The following is a 27,879-nucleotide window of genomic DNA, read 5'->3' on the forward strand; positions in this document are numbered from 1 at the left end:
ATGGTTTAGTGCACGCTTTAGGGAATTCTCTAAATCACTACATAATATCAATTCAGTTAAGCCATACGAATAAAATACTCGAGATAAAAACGTAAATTTCGAGGTTAAAGAGAGAAGTAAAAAATGAGGAGAGGATGTATATAGGAGGCAGAACCAATCCTTGAGGAACGTCAGTAGAGAAAGGGAACATAAACCTGTGTTCTCTTACCTACAGGACTGAAGGTTCTTTGCAAAAAATATATTCATAATGCGTATAATTATATTACTATTAAATAGCCTTTGTCGTAAAGTTGTTATATAACATATTTTCCTATATTATGATACATAATTACTTCATAAAATCGAAAGAGAAGTTTAACATAAAGACGAGGAATCTCTATACGTATCTTTTAACCTTTTCATTCGACTTCGTTGTATAGTCTCGGAAAGCAGACGACGCGTTCTTCAACGACGTCCATTGATTTTCTTCTTCTTCCTTTCTTGTCGAGGAGTAAATTCCTTTCGACGGCTCTTCCACAGCCTCCCGGTGACTCCGGATCTTGAGGGACAAAAAAAAAGAAGAAAAAAGAACGACTGAAAGTCATTGAAGGTGAACCAGTTCAAATTGTAAGAAGTTTTTGTTGTGCCCTCTTTCCTCCACTCCCCCAATCTCTCTCTCTCTCTCTCTCTCTCTCTCTCTCTCTCTCTCTCTCTCTCTCTCTCTCTTCCCAGTTGTAGATTATATAAAGAATTTTGTGAATGAATTATTATTTAGAAAGTATCATCTCAGAATACGTTCATTCTGTAATTTACGTTTATATCAGGCTTCGATTATCATTGTTGTCAGATCAGTGATCATTCTCTCTCTCTCTCTCTCTCTCTCTCTCTCTCTCTCTCTCTCTCTCTCTCTCTCTCTCTCTTGTATTGCAAAATCTCACAAAAATGTTACAGTTCCTGGTTGCATTCTTAAAATATTCAAAATATCCTTTAATACTTTAAGGAAATCAAAATGTCAAGGTATCATTGTTTACATTTTACGCATGAAATTGACCCCCTATTTTTGTTCACATTTAACAAAGATATTAGTGTAGGATTACCAAGACCCAAAAAAACAATGATTTGAAATATATGTGTATTTTTGCCGTAAAAAAGACATCAGTGAGTGATGACAAATGGTAAGCTATTTGTGTAAGACGCTTAAGACTGGAAATAAATAAATCACAAAGATTTTAAACAGAGACTTCAAACAAAGACGTATTTGAGCAACAACAAAATATTTCAAACAAAAACATCTTGGACGAACAAGAAAGACTCGTCCCAAAGACGTCAGTGAACAGTAACGACTTCAAACAAAGACTTCTTAGTGAAACAACAAAAGACTTAAAACATAGACATGTCTGAGCAACAACAAAAGATTTCAAGCAAAGACATCTTAGAGCAACAACAGACCCATCACAAAGGACATTAGTGAACAACAAAGACTTGAAACAAAGACTTCTTAGAGCAACAACAAAAGATTTCAATCTAAGACATCTCTGAGCAACAACAAAGACTTCAAACAAAGACATCACAACGACATCAATGAAAGACGACAAAGACTTTAAACAAAGACACCGGAGGCGACGGCAAAACACGAAACAAAGACTTGGCAAAAGTCCGAAGTCATACTACACATGTGTAACAACTGGAGTATTTGAAGCAGCTGTTTCAGTTTCCACATTTGTTTATATTGTTCCAGGCGTGGTTTTTTTTTTAATGAATTTCATAATGTCATTCCCAGATGTCATCCTTAAAGAGATAGAAATAATTAAATTTACCTGTGCAATTGTTTCGGGATTCTGGTGTGTAATTATGTTTTTTTATATTTTTTTAATGATGTAGCTAAAGGTAAATAGATTAGATTCAATGTGTGAGTATACACGCACGCACACACACACACAGAGGTGTGTGTATATATATATATATATATAGTATATATATATATATATATAATATATATATTATTATTGTGTGTATTTGCACATTCATTTATTTTCTAATCCATAACAACGATTATCCACTACAGGTAATAGATTCTTCACATCTACCTGCCGTCATCAAACCTAGGGTTCAAATTCCTATACCACTGGCACTTTTAGAAACCTGTAGAATGAAGGTATACACTTCCGACCCTCTCTTACAATACCGGTATGGGTACACTAATGTATAAAAAGAAAAATGTTGCTAGAATAGATAGGAGACGACACCCAAATAGAGAGAAGTAGATAGAAATGATGATACGAGTTGCTTGCCTTGTACTCGTATATGTGCAAAGAATGCAGGAAATATCCTGTGCTTCGGATTAGATTTCCAGGTGTGGATCTAACATTAAAAGATAATAGCTAATTGTTGAAGTTGAATCTTTATAAATCTTATCATAGCTGTGCCTCTCTATTAAATAAAAAAGAGTTGGCCAAGTATCTAACATTTCTGCAAACCTTGCCAAGCTTTGTATTTCAAAACACCCTCTTAGAATACATACGAAAACTGGTCGTATTAAACAAAGAATGAACAGGATTATTTTTTTCGTAATTTTTTTCCCCAAACGCTTCTATCATCCATTGCTGACGAAGTGGAGTGTGATAAAGGAGAGAAGAATCTTGCCCAAGAAGACAACTTGAACATCGTATGCATGTATGAGGTTGTGTGTGTGTGTGTGCGTGTGTGTGTTGCAATGTGGGGCCAAGTTGCCGGCCTTGTAGGATGCCCTCTGGTCTCGTTTCCTGGACTGCAGGAGAAGAAATCTATAACAAGCGGAGATTGTTGTACACTCATTGTATACTTATTGTACTGCGTGTCATTCAGTACAATATAAGAATGGTGCTTGCTGTGACGTTAATCATCTTTTATGTATGGGTGGTTCATTGTATGTCCAGGTGGAAACGTTTTAGACCTATAAATAAATACTGTTTTTTTTTTTTAATCAAATTCATACTTGATGGATATTTTTTTACTTCTTGCATATGAAATGGATAGTTTCTTTTATTCCTTGCACATGGAAATGTTTTCAATAAATGGATAATGAAGCATAATTTGCTTATATACTTAAGTGTCATGCTTGATGCTTCTAGATGGCAATTGTTACGTGGGCATACCATGAATCATCTCTGTGAATTATCGGCCATATGCCACTCGTCATTACCTTTTCCCGAATCTGATTCAACATCTCTTGATTAAAGGTGGTTATGCAATTGCGTCGTTTCATGAAATGGACCGAATTCCAGATGTGTAAAGTCATATTATAATTTTTTTATATATAAACTTGTCCAAGGTACTTGGTACATTCGTATTATGCTCTACGTCACTCCGTAATAATAAGGAGCGATTATCGTCTTTTTCTGTCTCTTCGAATCCGCCTTAGTAATTTTTTTTTTTATTATGAAACTATATTAAATTCCTCACATGCTTTTATATTTTTCCAGTTAGGCCTTGAACTTATTCAGAATTCCCCTGAAGTTGCTTTAAAATGTCACAGGCTTATTGTAGGTACAAAGCACAGCTGTTGGTTATAGTACTCATTTCTTATGGTATGAGGTGAATAAAACACTGCTTCCCTGAGACCACAGATTGTTTTGTTGGCTTATTCAGACTTTGCAGTTGCAATGTTAAAAAAAAAGTTCGATGATTTCCTTATGAAATTGGCAAAGGACTAATAGTCTATGTTAATTTTGCTTAATAATCTCCCCAGTGTTATGCGCCCCCCCTCCCCCCCCCCCCCCCACACACAGTTGAAGTTATAGAGAGACAAGTTATTCTTGTGTCTTAATAGATAAAAAATTATTTATTTGTGTAAGGAAAAATACAATGTGGCAACTCCAGTGATATGAATCGAGTTGATTAGACGAAAAAACATGTCTTAAAAATGTTTTATTCCAAAAAAAAAAAAAAATAGTCGATCGTATATCGATCCGTATTAAAATAGCAAGAAAAGTACTACTAAGTTATCTTCCAGAAGGTTAAGAGTTAAATTCCTCGGTATAATGCTTATTTTCAAATACAATGAACTCTTCACTTTCGTAATACTACGCCAAACGACATTCTTGGAGTGTCAACCTTTCAACTTGATCCCAGATTTTAATGATTTTTGTGGTTCATTTTCCGAATAATTGAAACCTCCTCCGTTTCTTTCTGATGCTGGAAAGAATAAAAACACTGATTTAAGATTCATTCACTTCTATTTGCGGAGTAAACATGTGCCTTTAAACTTTATAAGTAAAAAAAAATTTTTGATCACACAAATTATATACAAAAAGCTATCACAAGAGAAGGTAAATTTCTTATAGTTATACTATATGCAGTTTGAACGTATGTTTTCTTTTATAAATATAATAGAAAACGCAATGTATGCATAACTTATCTACTCTTCATTTTTTCTTGTTCTTCGACAAATTTACTTTGAAGATACTGTGAGTCCTTATATAATATCATAATCGTTCTTTTCGCAAATCTAAGTAAGTCTGGGTCTTCCAGCTGTTCTGGTGCCATCAGTGCCCCAGCTGACAGTATCGTGATGGTGATATACTACATAGAATCAACGTAGGTATACCTTAACCAAGTTAAGATTTCTACTGAAAATTCTTATTAAGCAACCAAAATACTACAGACAAGTCAAAAGAATTACTTAGATCTATTTTATTATTAAACCGTGGAAGTGTATGTAGGCCTAGATTCCTGTGTAAGGCGAAACAACTATAATCGCTATTATGTGTTATCAGATCAGTAGGCCTACTTGGATAACTCCTGTACACCATTTGTTATTCGGTTTATAACGGTTAACCTTATACACGAATAAAAGTATATAAATCCTCATCCTTCACTTTTGCACAATAAGTTAGATCATTTAGTACTTTCGCGAGAATGAAGAGGATGAAATTCATTTATCCTTTTTAATAAAATTTAAGATAATTTGCATTATCACGCCTCCTTCCCTAAACATTTATACGGACGAAGGCTCTTGACATGAAGCGCCGTGCTTTAAATTTCAGAGCTTATTCTCGAGCATTAGAGTGCAGTGGACTTTCGTTTACAGTTAGTTGCACGGATCGTTCTTCCATTGGTACGTGAATCGCATCTCAAACTTGACCACGTTCGGTTCAGTACAGCAGAATTAAATTACTTTTGAGAATTGGAAGATGTTATGAAACTCTTCGAGGTGCTTGAATATATATATATAATTTAAGAAGTTGGTATAATATTTTTAAGATGTTTATATGAGCATATTATCCCTTTATTAAATATTTTTAAGCCTTCTGGATAAGCTTTAGTCACAGAGAACGGTCGAAAGTGTTTGTATGCAAAGACCAAAAGAAGACCCTTGTGATTTGACAGGTCTGTTGAAGTCACCGAGAGTTTTATTTTAGAGAAAATATTTTGTGCCTTTTAATTCCGCATATTATGCTTCACCAAAGTGATTTCATTCGATTTTAGATAGACGCATATTACGAAGAAAAGTCAAAAGATGACGCTAGGCCAAAGTGGTCAACGACCTACTTCCTATACAGGTATATGTAGCCCAGGCTGGACTAACCAAATTTTGTTTTCTCTCGTGCAGAACTAAAAGTTGGTTTGCTAGAGTTAGTTAGCATTTTATTACAGCATTTGATGGTCATACAACTATTGTAATTTTCCCCAACACCGAATTTAAATGGTGGTACCCATTTCTATACGGTTAGCCTAGGCCTACTAGTGGTAGCGTAAGTTGCTTAATTTTGCATGCCAATGGGCTAAGGCAATTAGGTATCTGTCATAGTTTCACAGGTTGGTTTATCTGGCATATATTTTCACATGGTGGTTTGGTATTTCTTCCTATTTATATAGCAGTAGCAGAATTTTAAACCAAATTGCATTCATGAATTGTAAATACGATTTTCCTACTATGTTTTATTTTGAACTGTGATTGCCTCAGAAAATCATATTGTTAGCTAGTGATTAATTTTCTTTAGACACAGAACTCACCCATATTTTATGAGTACTTCCTTGACCTGGCTGCAGGCATCTACTACTCCCCCACCTAACCTTGCCTAGAGCACTGTAAATTATAATAAATAATATGGTTGCAACCTACCCTAACCTGGCCTAGGCCACTAGTTTCATATCTGGCTAGGGGCTTTTTTTTTTTATCATCATCTCAAATTTTGTTTAATCTTTGGCCTACCCCTTTCTCTTAGTAAGTAGAGTAGTAAAGAACACTTAAATATTAAATACAGTATGTCTTTCTTGGATTTTTCTTTTTTTTTTTTGAGGTTTTTTCATGCATTACAGATCCCCCTCTACTTGGTTTATAGTAATTTTTTTGTTTTAATTTCAGGTAGTGATTACCTTACTGAAGAAACAGCCATTCATCCATCATACCCTTTGTATGCCACCCGAAAACGGCACTGTTGCCATGGGAGTGATGGTTTCACCATAATTAGTGTGTGCTTTTTCGTGTTAACCTCTGCCATTACGTTTGCTCTCATCATCCAGATTTATTATGGAAGTCCTGAGGTAAGGGAGGAACATTATATGTTCTTGTGAAAGTATAGACTAATGTTTACAAGTACGTATGATAGTTGCATCTTGTACGTTACTTAACGGCTCTGGTGGTGGATGTTTACTGGATGTGCGATGTATGATGTGAATGTGAATTTTGTACAACTTCTGTATTGCCCTTAACTTTACAGGTTACTCCACATGGAGCAGTTGCTACAGACGGAGAGAAGTGTAGTTATATTGGAATCAAGATAATGCAAGAAGGGGGGAGTGCTGTTGATGTAGCCATAGCATCTCTCCTTTGTATGACAGTTATCCACCCACATGCTGTAGGCCCTGGAGGGTAAGAAGGATAAACTTCTAAAGTTCCCTTAGCATGGTAGAAGTTACCTTAGCACTGTAAATATTTTTGTGGTTAATAGAGAGTGGATTATGCTTTGAAGTAAGGTTGATAACCCTTAGACTTAAATCTTTTCCTTCATTTTTTTTTCTTGTGCTCAGAAATAAACTAGTTGGGGGATTGTTCCTCAACTAGATTTGAGAATATTCATACAATACATAATCCTTTTAATTATATAATATTGCTGTATATGATATGATATTGGGTGAGAATAGCTACTAATTGCCAAAAGTATTCTTTATAGTGAAGTACAGTTTCCTTGCTGGTTAGTATCCCTTAGTGGAAAACTTACCTTTACTGTCTTTGTCACAAATATCTACTGCTGCCTTGAATAGTGGTTGAGTTATGTAGAACAGTAGAAGTAATAGCAAAATCAAAGGTCTGTGTAATAACAGTGCAAACTGCCCATTATAGAATACTTTAGTACTACAGGTACATATGTTCGAATATATCAAACAAGGAAAGATGGTAGACATACCAATGGGTTGATCTTTATCCTGTTACTGTAATGATGATTTTAATAAATTATGCAGTTGTACAGGTATTTGTATTATGCTCATCAAAATAATGTTATTGTTTTTGTTGTATAGATAAAATTGTTAAGCAGTAACTATTCAGTTATTTCAATGGGCACTATCAAAATTTTATGAGCTAATGCAGAAACCCCTAAGATTGTGTTCATTTGTTGGCCTTTGCTTATTTACAGGAGTGGTGTAATGTTAGTACACGACCACAAGAGCAACCAGTCAGTTGTTATAGATTTCATGAGTGACATACCAAGTAGCCATAAGTCTGAGGTACCACTACAGCAGGACACAGGTAAAATCTTGGAAGTGAAGTGGGCTGATGAAGATACCTAATATTTTTGTAAATATAAATAGTACCTTTAATGACAAAACTACTGCTATCTAACATGCTATTCATATATTGGCATAGTAATTGACCATCCTCTGAAGCTGTTCCCAACTGGTGGACTGCAAACCCAGGGGCAGCAAAATTTTTTGTAGGATCATGGAACCTAAATTATTAGAGTTTGAATAATTAAGATTAAGCACTAAACAAGCTAAATGTTTCGGATACCTGAGATTGGTGTGTGTCAAATTACCAGTTAAAGTAATGCAGAAAACATTTTTAGAACATGCTTTGTTCATGAAAATGTCATCTGAATGTGCATACGACTACTGTCTGATGTAAGTAGTATTAGAAATGGAACTGTTTGTTGTTGAGCTTCAGGTGTCAATAATCAAATTCACATTTTCTTCTAAATGGACATATATCATATATTTTTAACTTCAAAGATTTCTTGCATTATTCTGAAGGTGGCAGCAGCATTGGGGTTCCAGGCTTGCTACGAGGTCTTGAATATGCCCATAGCAAGTATGGGAAATTACCTTGGTCATCTCTTTTTACACCAAGCATTGAATTAGCTAGGTAAGCTCAGTTTTGTTGAACTTTTGAGGTATGTTTTAAGAATTTTTTTATTGAATTTACTGACTCATCTTTGGTCATTCAAAGGTTAATTTTTTTACTCATTTTGCTAGTAAGATTTGGCTCTTGCCTGTTGTAAAAGTATAATGTTGATGTTGTCTAAGTCAATTCTAAGCTGAAACACCAAAAGTAGGATAAAGTATAATTCTAGGTCCTCATAGTTATTAATATTTGTGTACATTATTGTGTGAAAGGAATCTTGCCTCTATTTAGCTGTAGTCCCATATCATTGGGATGATAATAGAATATAAACAAAAAAATCTTTACTTAAATCATCTAGCAATAGTATACTATTGATATTGACCCTCCCTTCCTGGGAAATCAAGAAAGTAACTATGTATACAGGTCGTTATGATGAATTTAGATGAAGTACTGTATTACAGATGGCAGGTACCAGCAGTATTGGTTAGAAACTATGCTACCATATTAGTTAGACTATATGAATTGATAACTTCTGTGTTTACAGAGAGGGTTTCAATGTCTCAGCAAACCTGGAACAGGCCTTAAAGAGGCTGAATGTGACTCAGGTTGATGGCATTACTCCCTTTGAGAAAACATTCTACCCTAGAGGTCTGATGCTGAAAGAAGGTGACTTTTTGAAGAGAGAAAATTATGCAGATCTTTTGGAAACTATTTCTATTAGTGGTGCTGAGAGTGAGTATGATTTTTGTTTGCCTTTTATTTATGAGTTTGATACTTGTGATTTTATAATTACTTATACTGGCCATTTGGAAACGACATAATAGTAAAACTGAGTCATCAGTACCTATTAAAATGCAGGGACATGTGCTTGTACTTTTATATTGGATTGTTTCATTTTCATCACACTCCATGCAGCTAATCAAGTACAGTAATATGATAATCTTTATAATATTTGCATATTTTAAAGAGTACTAAATGACAAGTTCATTAGGGTTTGTTATGAACCCTTAATTATTTTGCTCTGTCTGGATCTTGAGAAATTACTCAGTGTAGTTATTTAAATACTATTGTGTCAACTTTGAAAGAGGGTACCAAAATTTAATGTAGTGTCTTGTATCTGTTTGTGCTTAAACGTGATCTTCTCTTTTACAGGCTTTTATGCTCTGAATTTTGGAGTTGAAGAACTCAAAGCCCTAAGAGCTGCTGGTTCTGATATTCATGTGAAAGATTTTGATAACTATAAAGTAAGTAAATACAATGTTTTTTCATGCAGTTTATTTGTACGTATGTACTTTCTTTGTACAAACTATATTCCTGTGAACTGGTATACAGTATATGGTAAAAATGGAAAAATTTGCTGTGGTTTTAGATAACTGTTTATATCAAGCTCTAAACATTTGTTTTTCCAAATATATATATATTTTTATTCTTATATTGTCATACATTCTTGTGAAAATAGTTACCAGTGTACACTGACCGAAATCCTTATTTTAATGTATGACACTTACCTGGCAGGTATATATATTAGCTATATTCTCTGTTCCACCTGGCAGAAAATTTTCAAAACTCGCGGCAATCGCTAGTAACCTATTAGTAGTTCAGGCACCACCACCCCGTTACCATGGCGCTAGCGCTAGGAACCGTTCCCAATTGGGCCAGATTTTCTCTGCCAGCCGAACCGGCAACATTGTTGGTGGTTCCCTGCTAGAATTTTCATTCTCGTTGCTGACTGATCTTGGATTTTGGTATTGTACTTCGGAAACGTTAGCTTGGCATTCGCTTTGGATTGTTCCTTAAGATGTCTGACTCTGGAAGTATGTTTAGAGTGTGTGTAAAAGAGGGGTGTAAGGTAAGACTGCCGAAAGCTTCGGTCGACCCTCATACCGTTTGTAAGAAATGTAGGGAGAATGTGTGTACTTGGGAGAATAGATGCATTGAATGTGAGAATTTATCAGAGAAGGAATGGAAGGTCTTTATGAAATACGTTGAGAGACTGGAGAAAGATCGTGTAAGGAGATCTGTTTCTCGTAGTGAGAAGTCAAATTCTTCGAGTAAAAGGAGTGATTGTATTTCCTCTCCAGCTCCTTCTAATGTAGAATTGGTAGTTCCTTCTCCCCAGGTATCTCCTGCGCCCGCTGCTGTATCGGAGGAGACGAACGATACAAATATTGTGAAAGTGTTCGCTGCCCTTGCGTCCATGGGCGACCAGATACAGCGACTTACAGACAAAGTTAGTGCTTTCGATGTCAGTGAAAGTGTAGTGGAGGGGGGCGTCTGATCGTCTCTCTCGTGCTCCTAGACCTAGACCTCTGTCAAGCTCCCAGACCCAAGGAGAAGGCATGTCGACAGTCGAAGGGAGGCGAGAGAGGTTTTGACACGGTCAGGCGTCCCTTCGAACAGTCCTGTTGCAAGTTCCCAGGCTGTTTGCAGTTCGCCGCAGAAAAGGCGTAACTGGGAAGTGTGCGTCCTCGGAAGGTTCGACTTCCGAGCGAGAACGTCGTATGCAGTGGTGTCTCGCCCACTCAAGAGGACGTTTCAGGACATCAACTGCTCTCGAGAGACAGGTGCAAGATAGTGAGGCTTGGAGTAGTCCTGAGGTGTTTGTCATCCTCGGAAGACGGGGAAGCAGTACCGATCAAGAGGAAAACGGATTTTTCGTGCTAGAGAGGACGCAAATCGCACTGGCGATATACGTCCGTCTCGGCATGGTATTGCCTTGGGAGAATCGCCTCCATCTTCTTATGGATCCTCCCTCGTATTTCTCCGTCGGGTAGAGTACAAGATCGCTCTCCTTTAGGTCGCAGTCCAGCTCGTAATCCTCGTCCTTCGTCGTCTACCATTCAGGAGGATGGTACGAAGCATTTCTTACGGGAAATGCAAGTCCAAGTTGGCAGTGTTGGTGAATTCTTGGATCTCCGGAACAAGGGCATCTTCGAGGCGTAAGGACGATTTCCTTCCCATTAAGTCTTCGAAAAGGGAAGACAAGGACGCGTTCGCCGAGGACGCAGGGCGCACTGGCGCTAGGAGGAAATAGTGTCGGAAGAAGCAGGACGCAAACGTCAGGACGCGGGACCAATGGTGGACGCAGGACGCAGGCGGCAGGAAGCAGGCTGTCTACGATGGACGCAGGACGCAGGCGGCAGGACAAATTGAGAGGCGGCAGGACGCAGACGCATCGGTAGCCCGCAGGACGCAGGCGGCAAGACATCGAGAGGCGCAGGACGCCGATGCCCAGTCGCGAGCCGCAGGACGCAGGCGGCAGGACGCTAGTCCGTCAACGAAGCGTCAATACGACGACGACTTGCAAGATATTTCTTCAGCAGAAGAAGAGTTGGAAGTAATTGAAGAAAAGAATACAGACCTTCTTCAGATTATAAGGTTCTGACTTCACGTCTTATTGCTGTTTTTGAGGGGGAATTTAAACCGACAGCTCCGTTATCCCCCTTATCACAGTTTTCCAAGACTAGGACTCCAAAGAAGTCCTCCTTCCTGAAAAATGACGATGTCAATTTCGGCAAAGAAGGCCCTTCAACGGGTGAATGACTGGATGAAGGACAAGAAAGAAGCGGGAAAATACTTGTTTGTTTTTCCTCCAGCTAAGTTAGGTCTTCTAAATCAGAGTATGGTACGCTACTGGAGAAAAGTCTAGGGCCTGGGAGTACCTGCCTCCTCCCAGGGGGACTTCTCCAGTATAGTGGACAGCTCACGCAGACAGGCGTTACAGTCGGCCAAGGTCTGGTGGACGTCCTCGGAACTGAATTTGCCATCTATTTAAAGGGATTTTTAGGACTTTCGAAGTCTTTAATTTCTTGGATTGGTCTTTGGGAGCGCTAGCGAATTCCATAGGAAAGAGAGGATTCGCAGGACTTAGAAACAGCTAAGAGCATTATGTCCTGCATGGATAAGGCTCTTAGAGACCGGAACGAATGAGCTGGCTTCGTTATTCACAGCAGAGTGCTTAAGAAGAGATCGCTGTTGTGTTCGTTCGCCTCGAAAGGAGTTTCTAACTCTCAGAAATCGGAGTTACTGTTCTCTCCCCTTTCGAAACAGCTGTTTCCTTCAGAGGTGATTAGGGATATAGCTCTATCCCTTTCGCAGAAAGCCACTCAAGATCTTCTTTCGTCTTCGGTTAAGAAGTTCTTACCAACCAAGTTGGTGAAGAAGACGCCAAAGGAGACTAGGACCGTCGCAACAGCCCTTTCGAGAAGAACATTCACTCGACCCGCATTTAGGGGTAAGAGAGTACCCGCGAAAAGAGGAGCCAAGACCCCTCTAAAGAATGAGAACTCGGTCCTCCAGACGACAGTGGGAGCCAGACCCAACTTCAAGGTTTTTGGGAAAGTTTGGCAAACAAATGAAGGGCAGATCCCTGGGGCTGTCAACGTAGCTCGGGAAGGGTACAAGATTCCTTTCGTGAAAAGACCTCCTCTCGCAACATCTCCGAGAGCCCTCGGGGCAAATTACAACGATTTAGAGAAGAAAGTGGCTCTGTGGGAGCAGGTAGCTTCCATGCTAGAGAAAGGAGCAATAGAACCTGTTCTGGATCACGAATCTCCGGGATTTTACAACCGTCTGTTCCTGGTTGCAAAGTCCTCGGGAGGTTGGAGGCCAGTGCTGGACGTAAGTCAACTGAATCTTTTCGTAGAAAAGACCAAGTTCACTATGGAGACGAACGATTCAGTACTGGCAGCGGTACGTCCAGGGGACTGGATGGCGACTCTGGACTTACAAGACGCATACTTTCATATTCCGATTCATCCAGGAAGCAGGAAGTATCTAAGGTTTTGTGATTCAGGACAGGGTCTTTCAGTTCAAGGCCCTATGCTTCGGCCTTTGCACAGCCCCTCAAGTATTCACGAGGATGATGTCCAATGTGGCGAGATGGCTACATTTAAGAGGGATCAGAGTGTCCTTTTGTATCTGGACGACTGGTTGATAAGATCCCAGTCGAGAAGTCAATGTCTGGAGGACGTAGTCAACATTGACTTAGCAAAAGACCTAGGTCTGGTAGTGAATATGGGAAAGTCCCATTTGGAGCCCAAACAACAGATAGTTTATTTGGGGATTCAGATTTCGGCAGTGACTTTTCGGGCTTTTCCGTCCCCCGAAAGGCAAGCCCAATGCATTCAGAAGGTGCAGGATTTTCTAAAGAAAGACCGATGCTCTGCAAGAGAGTGGATGAGTCTACTGGGCACACTCTCTTCACTAGAGAGGTTCATTTCTTTAGGAAGACTGCACATGAGACCTCTTCAGTTTTTCCTGAAGGATTCATGGCCAAGAAAATCGCAACCGGATTCCTTCCAGTTTCTAATTCCGACCGAAGTAAAGGAGGAATTAAAGTGGTGGCTAACTCCAGGCAGGTTAGCAAGAGGGATGTCGCTTCAGCAGAAGAACCCAAACCTCGTCTTGTTTTCCGACGCGTCGGACGCGGGTTGGGGAGCGGACATTAGGCCCTCAAGAGGTGTCGGACTTTGGAACAAGGACGAAACAAAGTGGCACATAAACAGGAAGGAACTGTTGGCAATTTTCTTGGCTTTGAAGTACTTCAGAGAGTTGATTCGAAACAAGACAGTGCAGGTCAACTCGGACAACACCACGGCTCTGGCATATATTCGGAAGCAAGGGGAACTCTTCTTTCCCCTTTACAATCTGGCAAAAGCAAATTCTGCTTTGGGCAGAAGAGGAAAAGGTCGTGATACTCACCAGGTTTATACAAGGAGAGAAGACGTGGGTGCGGACCTGTTGAGCAGGAGAGAGCAACTTCTCTCGACGGAGTGGACGTTGCACATGGAGGTTTGCCAGAGCCTGTGGAAGTTGTGGGGCCGTCCGGTAGTGGATCTGTTTGCGACAGCCAGAACAAAGAGGTTACCACATATTGCTCTCCGATTCCAGACCAGAAGCAGTGGCGGTAGATGCGTTCTTGATGGATTGGTCAACTTAGATCTGTACGCCTTTTCCTCCGTTCAAGGTGCTGGGGAAAGTGATGAAGAAGTTCAGGGAGAGCAAAAGGAACGAGATGACCTTAGTAGCCCCGTTTTGGCCGGCCCAAAGTTGGTTCACAGAGGTACTAGGAATGACAGTAGATACGCCAGGACTCTTCCTCTAAGAGTAGATTTACTCAAACAACCCCACTTCGAGTTGACAGGTTTCACAAGAATACCCCTCGCTCTGGTCTGACTGCGTTCAGACTATCGAACGTCTGGTCAGAGCGAGGGGATATTCTAGAGAGGTGGCCAGTGCAGTGGCTAGAGCCAGAAGAACCTCCACAATCACGGTGTATCAGTCGAAGTGGGACAATTTCCGGAAGTGGTGTAAAAACAGGAAAGTGTCTTCATCCAGTACCTCTGTGACCCAAATCGCAGATTTCCTTCTTTACTTGAGGAAGGATTTACACTTGTCAGTTTCGACAATTCAAAGGTTATAAGAGTATGCTAACTTCAGTGTTTAGACACAGGGATCAGACATCTCGAATAACTTAGATCTGAGAGATCTGATTAGGTCGTTTTGGGCGAAGAAACAATCAGAAGCAGGCCACCTGCGTGGAACCTGGATGTGGTCTTGAAGTATTTAACTTCTAGCAAATTCGAACCGTTAGAGGAATCCTCTCTGAGAGATCTTGCTAAGAAGACTATCTTTTTAGTAGCATTGGCAACTGCTAAAAGAGTTTTAGTGAGCTTCAGGCCATATCGAAGAAGGTGGGATGGAGACACGGCAATGCCAGTGTGTTCATTCCAAGAAGGTTTCTTGGCCAAGAATGAGGATCCAAGCTAATCCTTGGCCAAGATCCTTTGAAGTTTTGGGTCTAGCTGAATTGGTCGGTAACGAGCAAGAAAGAGTTCTCTGCCCAGTGAGAGCATTGAGATGTTATTTAGAAAGAACAAGAGTTATCAGAGGGAGGTCTGATGCTCTGTGGTGTGTTCAGTTAAAGACCCACCCCTAGACCCATGACGAAGACGGCTCTAGCCTTTTTCATGAGAGAGTTAATTAAAGAGGCTCATATGTTGTGTGAAGAGCAGAGCTTTGGTATTTTGAAAGTGAAGGCTCATGAAGTAAGAGCAGTGGCGACTTCATTAGCTTTTAAAAAGAATTTAGCCCTCAAGGAAATTATTGAATCAACATATTGGAGAACTAATTCAATATTTGCGTCTCATTATCTTAGGGACGTTCAAACAACCTTCGATAATTGTCAGACGCTAGGTCCATACGTGTCCTCGGGTACAGTATTGGGCAAAGGAGTTACTTACTACCCCATAACCTTCTTGTAAGCTAGTTGTTTTTATTAGGTGATGGTGTTTGTGTTTCTTGGTCGTCTGAGAAAAGGGTGCGGTACTTTTCTCAGTTGTGTTGTATTATCGGGTGATGGTGTGTGTGTAGTTCAGGTAAATGATCTGTTACTAGCTTGGATGCCGTGGCATAAGAGGGCTGTAAGGATCTGTCAACACATTGGTCACGTCCAGCTTTGTCAGTTTCCAGTCTTAGCTTCTTCAACAGACAGGACACTTCCTTGTTGAGAGCTACTAAGGTTTAAGCAGGCTTAGAGGCAGGACCTATGAAGTCAGCTACTTAGCAGGTAAGGAACCTGGAGTTTTAATAATATTTTATAATATTTTTATACTCTAAGAATGTTGCTGTCCTTGACCCACCTCCAAATGTGTCAATCAGCTATATATATACCTGCCAGGTAAGTGTCATACATTAAAATGAAGTTTTTTATGATAAAACTCGAAGTTTAATGTATACTTACCTGGCAGGTATATATAATTTTAATTCCCACCCACCGCCTCCCCTCAGGGGACAGGGTTTAGAGAAAATCTGGCCCAATTGGGAACAACGGTTCCTAGCGCTAGCGCCACGGTAACGGGGTGGTGGTTGCCTGAACTACTAATAGGTTACTAGCGTTGCCGCGAGTTTTGAAAATTTCTGCCAGGTGGAACAGAGAATATAGCTATATATATACCTGCCAGGTAAGTATACATTAAACTTCGTTTTAATCATAAAAACTTCATTTTTCATAAGGTAAGAGAACGATCATGCATTCACATGATGATGGAGGGTTATACAGTATTTACTGCACCAGCACCCTTCGGAGGTCCACAGCTTTTGCTGGCTTTAGAGTTGCTGAGAAATTCAAATCTTACACAAGCAAGTCCAGCTTTATTATATCACTCTTTTATTGAAGCCATCAGAAGGAGTTATCGATCCTTTGTTGACCTGGGTAAGTTTTTAAAAGTTAAGGGCTTCTTGACACTGGTCGGAAGATGGAAGTGTTACTCTTCAGTATTATTTTATATTTTTGTATAGTTGTGAACCATTGGCCTGCACTATCTATTTCATCTATGCTTTAAAGGGAAAGTTAAGAAATTATGTAAGAAAAAACATATTCCAATAGGAGGAGGTGTTGCAACTAAGTGGTTTGCACCCCTCTTCATGTTTCTGGCCAGTTTAATTCTTTCATGACAACAGTAACAGCTGAAGAAAGGGAGTAAGAATCCATTTTGGTGGTGCTCTTCCTTCTCCACGGACTACGAGTGGGTTATCTTTTATATTTTAACAGTTTAGTTTTATGAGAAAGTTAATTCAAAGCCAAATCACACAACTTCACCATTCCTTTTGTGATGATAAATTTGATAGTATATCTTGGCATTCTCTATTGGAAGTGTTTTGATTTCTGTTTTCAGCTGTTGTCGAAGAGCCATCACTTGAGAATGTAACACAACAGCTTTTGAAGTCCAATTTCAATACGTCAATAGACTCGACAATTACCCCTGCAGATCCTACCATTCTAACGATATCCGATCAAGCTGCAACCAGTATCTCAGTGATTGACACTTTTGATCAATATGTATCAGCAATCGCGTAAGTTACTTGACCCTTAAGGGACAGGCTAAATAAGTACTATATATTAAGCACACCACCAGACCAGGCAAACTTTAAGGTTGGCCAATTTAAGAAAAAATACATCAGTGGAAAGAGGAAGATATGCAAATGCACATGGTATAAGACAAAATTCAAAAGATTTTTCTGAACCTTCAGTGGGAAGTTGAAAGTGGATACTATTTACAACCCTGTGCAAGACCTCTTTTCCAAGACACTTGTAAATTTTACCAAGTTTTTTCTAATAATTTTCTTTTGTAAAATTATAACAACTTTTTGTGAAGTATATATTTTTTCTAATATTTCTTTGCAAAATCACAATTATAACTTACATACTATGATAAAAGATAAGAACTAAAACCAACAGCATTCCCTGGGTATATTTATGAGCAAATAAGTAAAAAGACTTCTTGGGATAGAAAGGGGCAACACATTCCCCCATCAAGTCTCAAGGTATACTGATTGCCCTCTGTCCTGTTGTGAGCTACTACAATTTCCATTAGTCATTTATGGATCATTGAAATGATATGAACATCTTTCTGCTAAATTCATACAAATCGTATGGCACATAATATTAATTTAGTAATCATATGAGTTAGCCTGTCCATCACTCAAAACCTATTATAGATACTCTTATGATGATGCCTGTCCATTTAGGGTTAAGAGTATATTAGTTATATTGTACCATATATTTTACTTTTAGGTTATCATCACTTTTTAATTAGCTGCTGATAGGATTCGTGAAATCCATGCTGTAGTAGTGGGTGTAATAATTATAACTTAGACCAAAAGTTTTTCATAGAGAACAAACTAGCTAAAAGTTATGGGTTTGTATTCAGAGTAGTTTTTATGTGTATTTAATGAAAAATTTATATTTGATAGTGGACTTGGCAGCTTCTTTGGTTCTCGAGTGATGACAGAACATGGAATCCTCTTCAATAACCACCTTAGCAACCTCCCCAATTTTCCACTTCCTGAAAAAGACGAGTTCTCACGAGCAAGACCTCTCAGTCTATACACTCCTGTCATCCTTACAGACCATAAACAAGTAAGTACTTATTTTCAAAAAGGTTAGGATAAACTATATTCATTGTAGAAATTGAATTTCAAAGCTAATAAATAATCAGTAAAGCTGTTGTACTTGCATGTTAAGTTGCATATAAAGAACCATTTTTGAATATTTTTAGATTTGAGGATACATATCCCAAAATTATCAGTGATCAATGTTTTTCAGTTGTCATGATTATTGTTTCGGCTGTAATGTTTATAGATTCAGATGTATAGCAGTTGTCAATGGATTTCAGGTATGTGGAGAGCGTGTGGTTTTATCTAGTCCAGAAGTTGGAGCGGCAGCTCAAATAATAACTCAGCTGACTGTTCGGCAGAAAAATTTAATAGACGCCATCGCTCAGCCTCGGCTTACAGTTAAGCCTGGCGTGGACGATGTGTATCGAGAAGGTAATTCAGAAAACTCACTCAAACATGTTTTCTTTGTAAATTTTGTTTCACCATAAACCATTATTAATACAGGCAATCCCCGGGTTACGACTAGTTCGGCTTACGACGTTCCGAGGTTAAGGTGCTTTTCAATTATATTCATCAGAAATTGTTTCCAGTTACGACGCCTACAACACTGATCTGGCAGATGATATGAAAGACACCAAAAATGCAAAATAATCAATATTTGAAGGTTTTTTTTATGAAAAATGCAATAGGAATGCAGTTTACATAGTTTTCAATGCACCCAATGCATTAAAAGTAAGGTTTTTTCTTAGTATTTTTGATGATGTTCCGGCTTATGACGATTTTTGGCTTACAACAACGCTTCTCAAGAATGGAACCCCCGTCGTAACCCAGGGACTGCCTGTAATTAGTCATTTTTTGTAGTACCATTTCCAAAACATCAGTCCTCTTAACAGAATTAGAAAAAAAGCAGTCAATGCATCTCATTTTTGTGCAATATAAGGTAATTAACTGTTCTCATGAAATTTCCAAACACTTAGCCTATTTCATACTTTTTCTGAAATTCCCAAACAATTTAGCTAATTTTATATATTTTCAAGGATTATCTTCATGCAGTGATTCATGTGTTTCACTAACAGGTGATTAGTGAAATTTCTCCTCAATTCTTTAAAGGTGACAAATGACAACCATATTTTAAGTAGTTCTTAAGTGACGGTTACAAGAAAGTGAGTTTATTTATTTTTAACAGGCCCATTTCCCAGTCAGTTGAGTTATCGGCTGAAAGGTTGTTGCTTCTGTAGTGGATGTTACATCAAATGTTTTGTTTTTGAACAGCTTAATCCACAGAAATTTTAGACACTTCATGTGCTGCAGAAGATTTATCAGTATCTAAACAATATTGCTGAAGTAAAAACTGCTTAGAGCATTAATATTTTGTTCTTCACAGAACTTATTTTGTCAGACACAGAAATACAATGAATAGATATAAAGTTTGTATGGGTCAGTAAAACCACCCCTGCAACAAGTTCTCATGTGAAGTAACAGGCATGGAAAGCTATTCATTTAGTCAAATAGAAAATAATTGTATTGCATTTGTTATGACTTTTAGAAAATTTAGCAGCAATCGGTGGTTTCCATTGTACAGGCAGGCCCCCGGGTTACGACTGGGGTTCCGTTCTCGAGACACGTAAGCCGGAACATCGTCAAAAATCCTAAGAAAACGTTACTTTCGATGCTTTGGGTGCATTTAAAACTATGTAAACTGCATTCTTATTGCATTTTTCACCCAAAAAAAACTTCAAATATTGATTATTTTGCATTTTTGGTGTCGGTATTTCTTGTGCCAGATCAGAGTTGTAGGTGCCGTAACCTTGAAACATGTGTCATAACCCTGGAAATAATTTCTGATGAATATAATTGAAAAGCGCCTTAACCTCGGAACATCGTAAGCCAACCCGTCGTAACCCGGGACTTCCTGTATTACCGAATTTTCAGTTACTTTTCATGAATAATTTCCCAGTGTCCAGTCTCATTCTTTGTTTGAGTATAATGAAGAACTGAGATAAGGGATTCTATTCTTTGTTCTATACTTGACAGATTTTGAGGAGGTGCTAAAATGCCAGCAGATGCCACCAACGCTCTGAAGGCCATGAATCACAGTTTTGAGGTGCTACACCAGCCATATGCAAGTGTGAATGGAATTTCAAAAATTAAAGACAAATTAGTGTCGATGTCAGATATTCGAGGTGGAGGAGTTGCTCATCGATTAGAATCTTCGCCAAAAACTTAGGAGAATAAGTAAGTATTTAAATATATATAGTAGTTGTTCTTCAATTATGGTTTACCAAAACTGATTTGTAATTACTCTACTGTCCATAGTTCCCTGAACTGATCATTTGCTATAAATCCAAGTTTCATAAGAACCTTAATTGTCCTTGATAATTTACAGGCTGTCAATATTGGTAGTAATCTTTCTTTGCCAGCCACAGTAGAGTGGTGGAGCTTGAATTTTACTGTTCTAGCACAATAGTTTATACTACCTTGTTTTAATCTAATTTCACTGTACATTTTGCAAGATCAATTTCCTGAATGCAAACCAACCCTTACAGTCAACCATTCGTTAGTGATTGTCCAATTTTCAACCAACAAGGTCCAAAGTATCAGAAACACATCTGTGAAAGGATTTTCAGATTCTTGAACATTTTAAATTCACCTAGTTACAAAATATCCAAGGTATTACAACATGTGAACCATTTGAGATTCGACGTCATCAAATGCCGTGCAAATTTCCTTCCCTGATTCTGACGACATGAAATGCCATGCAAATTTCATTCCCCTCCATTTTATCTTGAGTAAAAAATAGAGCATAATTAGCCATAAATATTTTCAATTTGGGTAGCATTGGAATGACAGAGTACGTTGGGATATGGTTCAACTCTATCTTGTTTACAAGTAGATTATAAAAATTTTTTGCATGTTTTCCTGTTTTTATAAGTTTAATAACTAGCATATCATTGCAAAAGAAATTTATTATACTTCATGGTGGTAAAGACCCACAACAGCTTATTAAGAAATTATGTCCACAAAAGATCAACCACAACTCTACGTCAGCGTAGTTCCAAGATTGCTAGCAGGAAAGCAAGAGACAGAGGACAGTCTTAACCAGGGCAAGCATTATCGCTTTGGAGTGGTCTGAGGGTCAAACTGAACCTGAGATTTGCAAGGCTTTTTGGCCATGCTACTTGTGTATCTGTTTACCCCTGCCAGATTGAGCAGCCTGGAAGTAAAGACATGAAGATGCAGCTCTGCAATAACCTGGACATATGCTCTTCCTATCAAAGTGAGACTTGACATATCAGACCTAGTTACCAGTAGAAGCCAAAGCACCAGCAGAAATAAAGAGACTGAAGAGCTTTTCTGAGTGAAGGGGGAGTATTACCTCCCGATGAACTTTTAAAAGACACCTTGCTACTTTTACATTTGAACCCATACTTAACTACTGCTGATGACTGACTTGACATTCAGGATACAAGATTGTTCTTCAGGAAGTTCTCTGACCCCAAACAGACCACAAAACTGATTTAGATCAATATCACTGCTAGAAGGAGCATGTGTCTGCTTCATACTCGTCCAGTCCAGGACACCTCACCAAGTCTGATCTTGATGACACCATGAATGCTAACTCTCACAGAAGCATTGTCCAAAATAAGCATACTGTCTTCAAAACCAAGCAGGCACACAAAGATATAAACTTCATGAAAGGTATAGAAGGCCTTAGTAACAGCCCAGTCTTGTCACAAAGATAAACTTCATGAAAGGTATAGAAGGCCTTATAACAGCCAAGTCTTGTAAGAATGAGCAGTGATGAAACTTGACAGCATCTGAAGAATTGTAACTTATCTAGGTGAATGTCGGAATTCCCATCATCACACTTGCCATTCAAATTTATAACTACCAAGTTCCATGGTCAGCCTCAACTGGACCAGGCAATACTGCAGCAATTCCCCTTTACAAAGTTAGCATATCAAAAAGTGTTTGGGTTTATTCCATATTCAGTGGTTTTTATAAAGGTTTTACTCAAATAAGCATTTATCCATCTAGTATTTTTGTTAAATGCCATTCATTTACACTGAAAATAAAGAAAACCAAGAGAAGCAATGGGGCTGTTTATTCATATCAAAATGAAGGCGCAACAGGTGATACCGTATCAAGGTTTTGGCTATTGTAGAATTGTGTACAGTCAGTGAAAAAACTGTGACAATTCACCTTATAGCTCACCAATTAAATCTTGTCACCAAAGTTGCTGAGGAAATAAACTTTCACATTTCTCCTTTAGCAATTTGAACTTCCGCTTCCTTCATGAACTACAAAGGATAGTGTTACTGCTTTTTTCTTTGTCATGTTTGCACATTTACAAAACACTACAGAGGACAAAATTTTAAACTTAAGTACACTTCATAGTTATAAAAGATACAGAAAAAAGCGTTAAAAAATAGAAGTCGGAGGGGATCACATGCATGAAAGACTTTGTGAAGTTCAAAAAGTGATACCCTTAAGCAGACACAACCTATTATGTACTTAAATATAACATTTGGTTTCAATAATATTTCTACCCTCAAAAAATGATCTACACTATGACAATTGTGGAACTTGACCGATATCTTGTACACATAAAAAGGATGTTTTAATCTTATGTGGTACAACATTTGCAAAATTCAAGTTGGATACCATGCATTACTTTGGTAAACAAATTAAACTAAACTCTTTTGGTGCATGGAAGACGAACATTTCACAAATGTTGATCACCACTTCTTGTTCAGATCAGCCTCCATTGTTATCTCATTGTGTGGTTTTGATATGAAATGGAGTTCAGTAAAAATGGGTCATTAAATTAAGCATAGTCATTCATAAAGCTAAACCCTGAAAAAATTTACATTTGTAAAGCTAGTAACCTTGTATATATAGATGCCTCACATTTAGAAGATCAAAATTTGTCCCAGCAGCATCTTGAGTAGGTCGTGTGCGACCTCTTCCACTCTGTTTTCGTTAGAAAAGGTATGACGATGATGATACAGAACTTCAATCATACAAAAACTAGATAATCCACTAGATTTTAATCATTATAAAAAGAATCCTGAGTAATGTATGATTAATATAAAATAACTGAAGGTTTTGATAGGTTGCCTTCAGATCGAGGCTTTTGAAATGCTGAAATGATTGTTGTAAGCTCACTTTCCCGAGAAACCTTTTGATGATGAAACAATTATCAATGTAGGTAACATTACAGACAACTGAAAGAAAAACCCCTTAAGCAAAAGCAAGCACACTGAATATATCTGATAGGTGTAAAAGCATTTACCAGCAAAACTATTTCACCTCAAATAATAATAATAATAAAACTGGTTTCCATAAGCAACACTGTGCCTTGAAACTCCTTTGCTGCATAAATTACAGTTAATTAAAATCTTTCCCAAATAAACTGCTGGTTAAACCATGAAATATGCGAACATTAAATATTTTTAATTACAAAAAGTTTACATTGTTCCTCAATGAAATATGTTTTAATGCAGAAAAGGAGTTTTAACATTTAGAATTATCTTATAAAAAAAAAGAGAATCCCAGTACTAAATAAATGCACTCTTTCACTAAATTCCTTTTCAAAAATAATGAACACTAAATCATTGTAATGATCCAATAACTCAAATCCTACAATATTGATCTTAAATTATAATCCCAACTTTCCCCGTGTATTGATTAAAAACAATATACTCGGATTTTTCCCACTGTAATTTCCATTTAATATATCAAATTAGTTACTCCATAATAATATACAATTTTGAATTTGCTTTCATTTCTCCATAGTATATGATTAAAAATTAATGCTCCACATTTTCACTAAGGCATCGTGCCCAACTGAAATCAGTGTTTCTTCATCCAACCACACTAACCCTGTCACTTGTGACTGAGGATGTGAATCTGAAAAACAAAAAAAGTGTTGTTAAAATAAGGACAATGCAAATTATGTACATGTTCTTTTAAATTTTTACAAAAAAGTAACCTTTACTAAAGATTTGTGAGAAATCAAAATGTTGCACTCCCTTGGTATCACTTTATAAAGCTTAGTACAGGAAAAAAAGGAAAAAAGAAACTATCAATATCCTTACCTTGAACAGGAGGAGAGAAGAGAGAGAGGAAGAGGAGAGAGGAGAGATAGAGAGAGATGGATTTGGGCTATTGGAATTAGAAGAGAGGTGTGAAGAGGAGAGAGAGGAGGGAGGAGGAGACGAAGAGAGGGGAGGAGAGTGAGGGGGAAGAGAGGGACGAGGTGAGGGAAAGGGGGAGAAGGGGAGATTGAGAGGAGGAGGAGGAGGAGAGGAGGAGGAAGAGGAGACGGAGGAGAGGGGAGAGGAGGAGAGGAGAGAGAGAGAGAGAGAGGGAGGAGGGAGAGAGCGAGGATGAGGAGGGGAGAGCGGAGGGGAGAGGATGAGGAGGAGGGAGGAAGGGGGAGGGCGTGGGAAGGCGGAGGGGAGGAGGAGGTGGGAGGGAGGGAGGAGGGAGTAGAGAGGAGAAGATGAGAGAGAGAGGATGAGAGAGAGAGAGAGGAGAGAGAGAGAGAGAGAGAGAGAGAGAGAGAGGGCGGGGCTACTATACTCTGTAATACCTTCCATGACAAAAGGCAATTTTTCACCCTGGAGGATGTCAAACAAAAGAACAAACAAACAAACCCACAAGAGAACTTTGTTATGAAGTGGAAAATGAAATATAACAGGGTAGACCTGCTCTATGCATTTTTCTCACCAACAGTATAATTATCACTAGCATCTCACTGTGGCAATAAGCAATTAATATTATGATAAAGTAATGATGAAGCGCCATCTGCACAACACCTTTACAGTTGGTAAATGTTTTCAGCAATGTCTCCTCAGCCCCAGCATTGTTGTTTTCTGTCCTTTTCTCTCAACTTTTGCTCTTCAACCCTCAATTCGAAAACTAACTCCTTAACAAATACTTCTGTGGTTTGTCTAATTACTATTTTTTTATGATTAAAATCATGCAATATTAAATTGGTAATAACTAGTTAGCTTAATAATTATTATATCTTTTTTGATGGTAAAGTAAACCCATTATTTCTTGCACAGCTGCAAGAAAGCAAACCTAGTTTCCATAACCTCACAGTCTGAATTCATGAAGAGGGAATTAGTAAGTATTAAATGTCATTTCAATCCCAAACAGGCAATACCTTAACACTCCAAAACAGGCAAAATATTATTAGGAACAAGACATGGTATATTTCCCCAAGAAGGAAACATTAAACAATTGCCCCTCGAAATGTTTAATTATCAATGTTCCCAACAGAGTACACAACAAATCAAACATTCCTGTCAAGAAAGAAGCACCCAACATTAAAGTAATTTGAGTAACATATTACAAAATGTAAATATTGTAAACTGTTATTTAAAACCACACTGCTAATGACTATAATTTTCCCAAAGTGCTATTAATGCAACACCACACAAGAAACCTCTACATGTTATCACCAATTAGAAAACAAAATCAAGGGAACAAAACGCACCCCACATACAAAACCTGCATTCTCAAACAATGCAGAAACATATCCTTACATCATTAACCTAGACATGACCAGTGCCTAAAACTGGACATCCCACATTTTTACAATTCCATCATGGCCAGTTGAAACCACTCTCTTGTCGTTGAGCCACACTAAGCCTGTAACTTGGGCTTGTGGGTGGGAATCTGTTGACAATTTAAAGTATTATCAATGATTGAAATTTAAAAAAAAATTATGATTAGCATGTATGAAAGGTCATAACTGCTGTTGTCATCCTCTGAAACTAAATTAGTAAACAAGAAATTAAGCAGATATAAAAAATAAATTTAGCTGAAAAAAAATTCAAAATGAAACGGGTTGTAAAATAAATATACTGTGCAGTAAAAATGTTTGGGTAATGGTACAGTGCCTAAACAACTTGTTTTAATCTTTGAGCTTTGGAAAATATATTTTTTTTTCCTGAGACAGAAGTTGGGATACGTAAAACCAACTTCCAAGAGTGTACGAGATTGTTTTTTAGACCAAATAGGTCTATATGTAGCACCCCCCCCTTTTCAGAAACAGAATTGTGCTCTGTAATAAATAATTCAAAATAAACCAGGTGATGATGATTCTTGACTATACTTCTGTGTATTAGTTTATAGATGCTGAATATTTAATGTAAATATTAAGTACAGTACTCTCGTTTCTTCTGACAAGAATTAATTAGAAGACAACTCCAGTTCAAAATATATTTTTGTATTAGTAATATTTTCATTATTATTTAAAATGCCATGTAATTCTTAAACAGTTTAATGAGCTTGAAAGAGTTTCCTAATGACACTGCTGTTCAACTTTTTAATAACAATTCAAATCATTATTATTCACTGCAAGAAGTCTTACCTTCCCCCAGTTATGTTATTGCTCATATTCTTATTTCTCTTATTCTGCAGACTTAAACCTCAACAGAGCATTGAAATTTACATCACTGCTCATGACAGGACAGAAGTTCCAAAGGAGCAGCAAATACAGTGAAACTCAAGTCTAACATAGGCCATGAAATGGATTGTATGTAATTGTTTGGTCCTTAAATATGAAGTGGAGTCCTGTTGCACCTAAGAAAGATTCTTTCTAAAAATAATCTTTGTAACAGTTAAATTATATAATTCTACAATTTATATAGCTACTATTTAACCATTTGTTCTTTTGTGTGTATGCCACAACCAAAGTTTACTCATCTCTTACTAACAGCATTTGTGCCTATTATATTTCTTTTTGACTGGATGGCTACATATATATAAAGTTATTCATGCTGGGAAAATATTTACATTTTATCCTGACAAAATTAAGATAAATTGCCATTCCAATGACATAGTTTAAGCTATTTATGTCAGCTAATGTGCTGTTATGCTTACCTTTATAATTTATTAAGGTACATGTGTGTATATATAAAAAACATTTATTATACCAGCAATTTTTTCCAAAACAAGATAACACTTTTTTTTTTAACAACCTAATTATTTTTTCCAAGTGATGTAAACTCGACAAGAAAAGTGAAAATACAGTTTTCATTATCTTTCATTCATCGAATTTCCCATTTGTTTTTACTGACAAGACATAATATTGCTAAATTTACTCTAGACTATGAAAATACACTGCAAATTATATCATATAAGTTAAAACTGCAAAACAAAACCGTTCAGATACTGAAAAACACTATATATGTCCGAAGTAATTGGAAATTCTCAGATGGATTCATTCACAGACATCTGGTAGATAGAAAGTGAATTTCTGATTGTAGTACTGTACTATGTATCAAGATGACAATATTTACTAGTTTTCCTTCATGAACAGGGATATTATTGCATCATCGTAAGTGGTGAATGCAATTATTTTAGTTTCTACAAACTCATGCTTGTATTCCAAAGCGATTAAAGTTAGTTGACATCAATGGCAGTCAATGTTGTGACGGCTAAGGTAGGTTGAGCAAATCTAGTTGCATCCACAAGAGCGTTTTCTATGATGTGACGAGGAGCCCTTGAACTTCGAGCGCGAAAGCGCAAGTCACTGGATACTGGTTTACGTAACTGATTTCACACTTTGATTACTTTGACGTTGACATGGATCGAATGCTAGTTGCTGTTCACAAAGCTACTGTCTTTAAACATAAATTTTATCAAGGTTAAAGTAGCAT

General features: G+C 37.7%; 1 protein-coding gene and 1 pseudogene across 1 annotated transcript; one reads left to right on the forward strand and one right to left on the reverse strand.

The window, feature by feature from the left end:
* Positions 1-5,031: 5,031 nt before the first annotated feature.
* Positions 5,032-26,863, forward strand: LOC135213157 (glutathione hydrolase 7-like). Its single transcript, XM_064247102.1, is given in 15 exon segments — positions 5,032-5,074; positions 5,446-5,519; positions 6,326-6,504; positions 6,681-6,832; positions 7,596-7,708; positions 8,209-8,320; positions 8,844-9,031; positions 9,452-9,543; positions 16,316-16,514; positions 16,978-17,155; positions 18,056-18,221; positions 18,478-18,631; positions 20,234-20,245; positions 20,248-20,434; positions 26,639-26,863. Coding segments are annotated over 13 exon segments (1,767 nt in total). The 5' UTR covers positions 5,032-5,074; positions 5,446-5,476; the 3' UTR covers positions 20,427-20,434; positions 26,639-26,863.
* LOC135213358 (actin-interacting protein 1-like) overlaps positions 22,987-27,879 on the reverse strand; it is a 135,643-nt pseudogene continuing 130,750 nt past the window's right edge.

The sequence above is a fragment of the Macrobrachium nipponense genome, chromosome 42, assembly GCF_015104395.2.
Source record: "Macrobrachium nipponense isolate FS-2020 chromosome 42, ASM1510439v2, whole genome shotgun sequence".
NCBI classification, from domain to species: Eukaryota; Metazoa; Arthropoda; class Malacostraca; order Decapoda; family Palaemonidae; genus Macrobrachium; species Macrobrachium nipponense.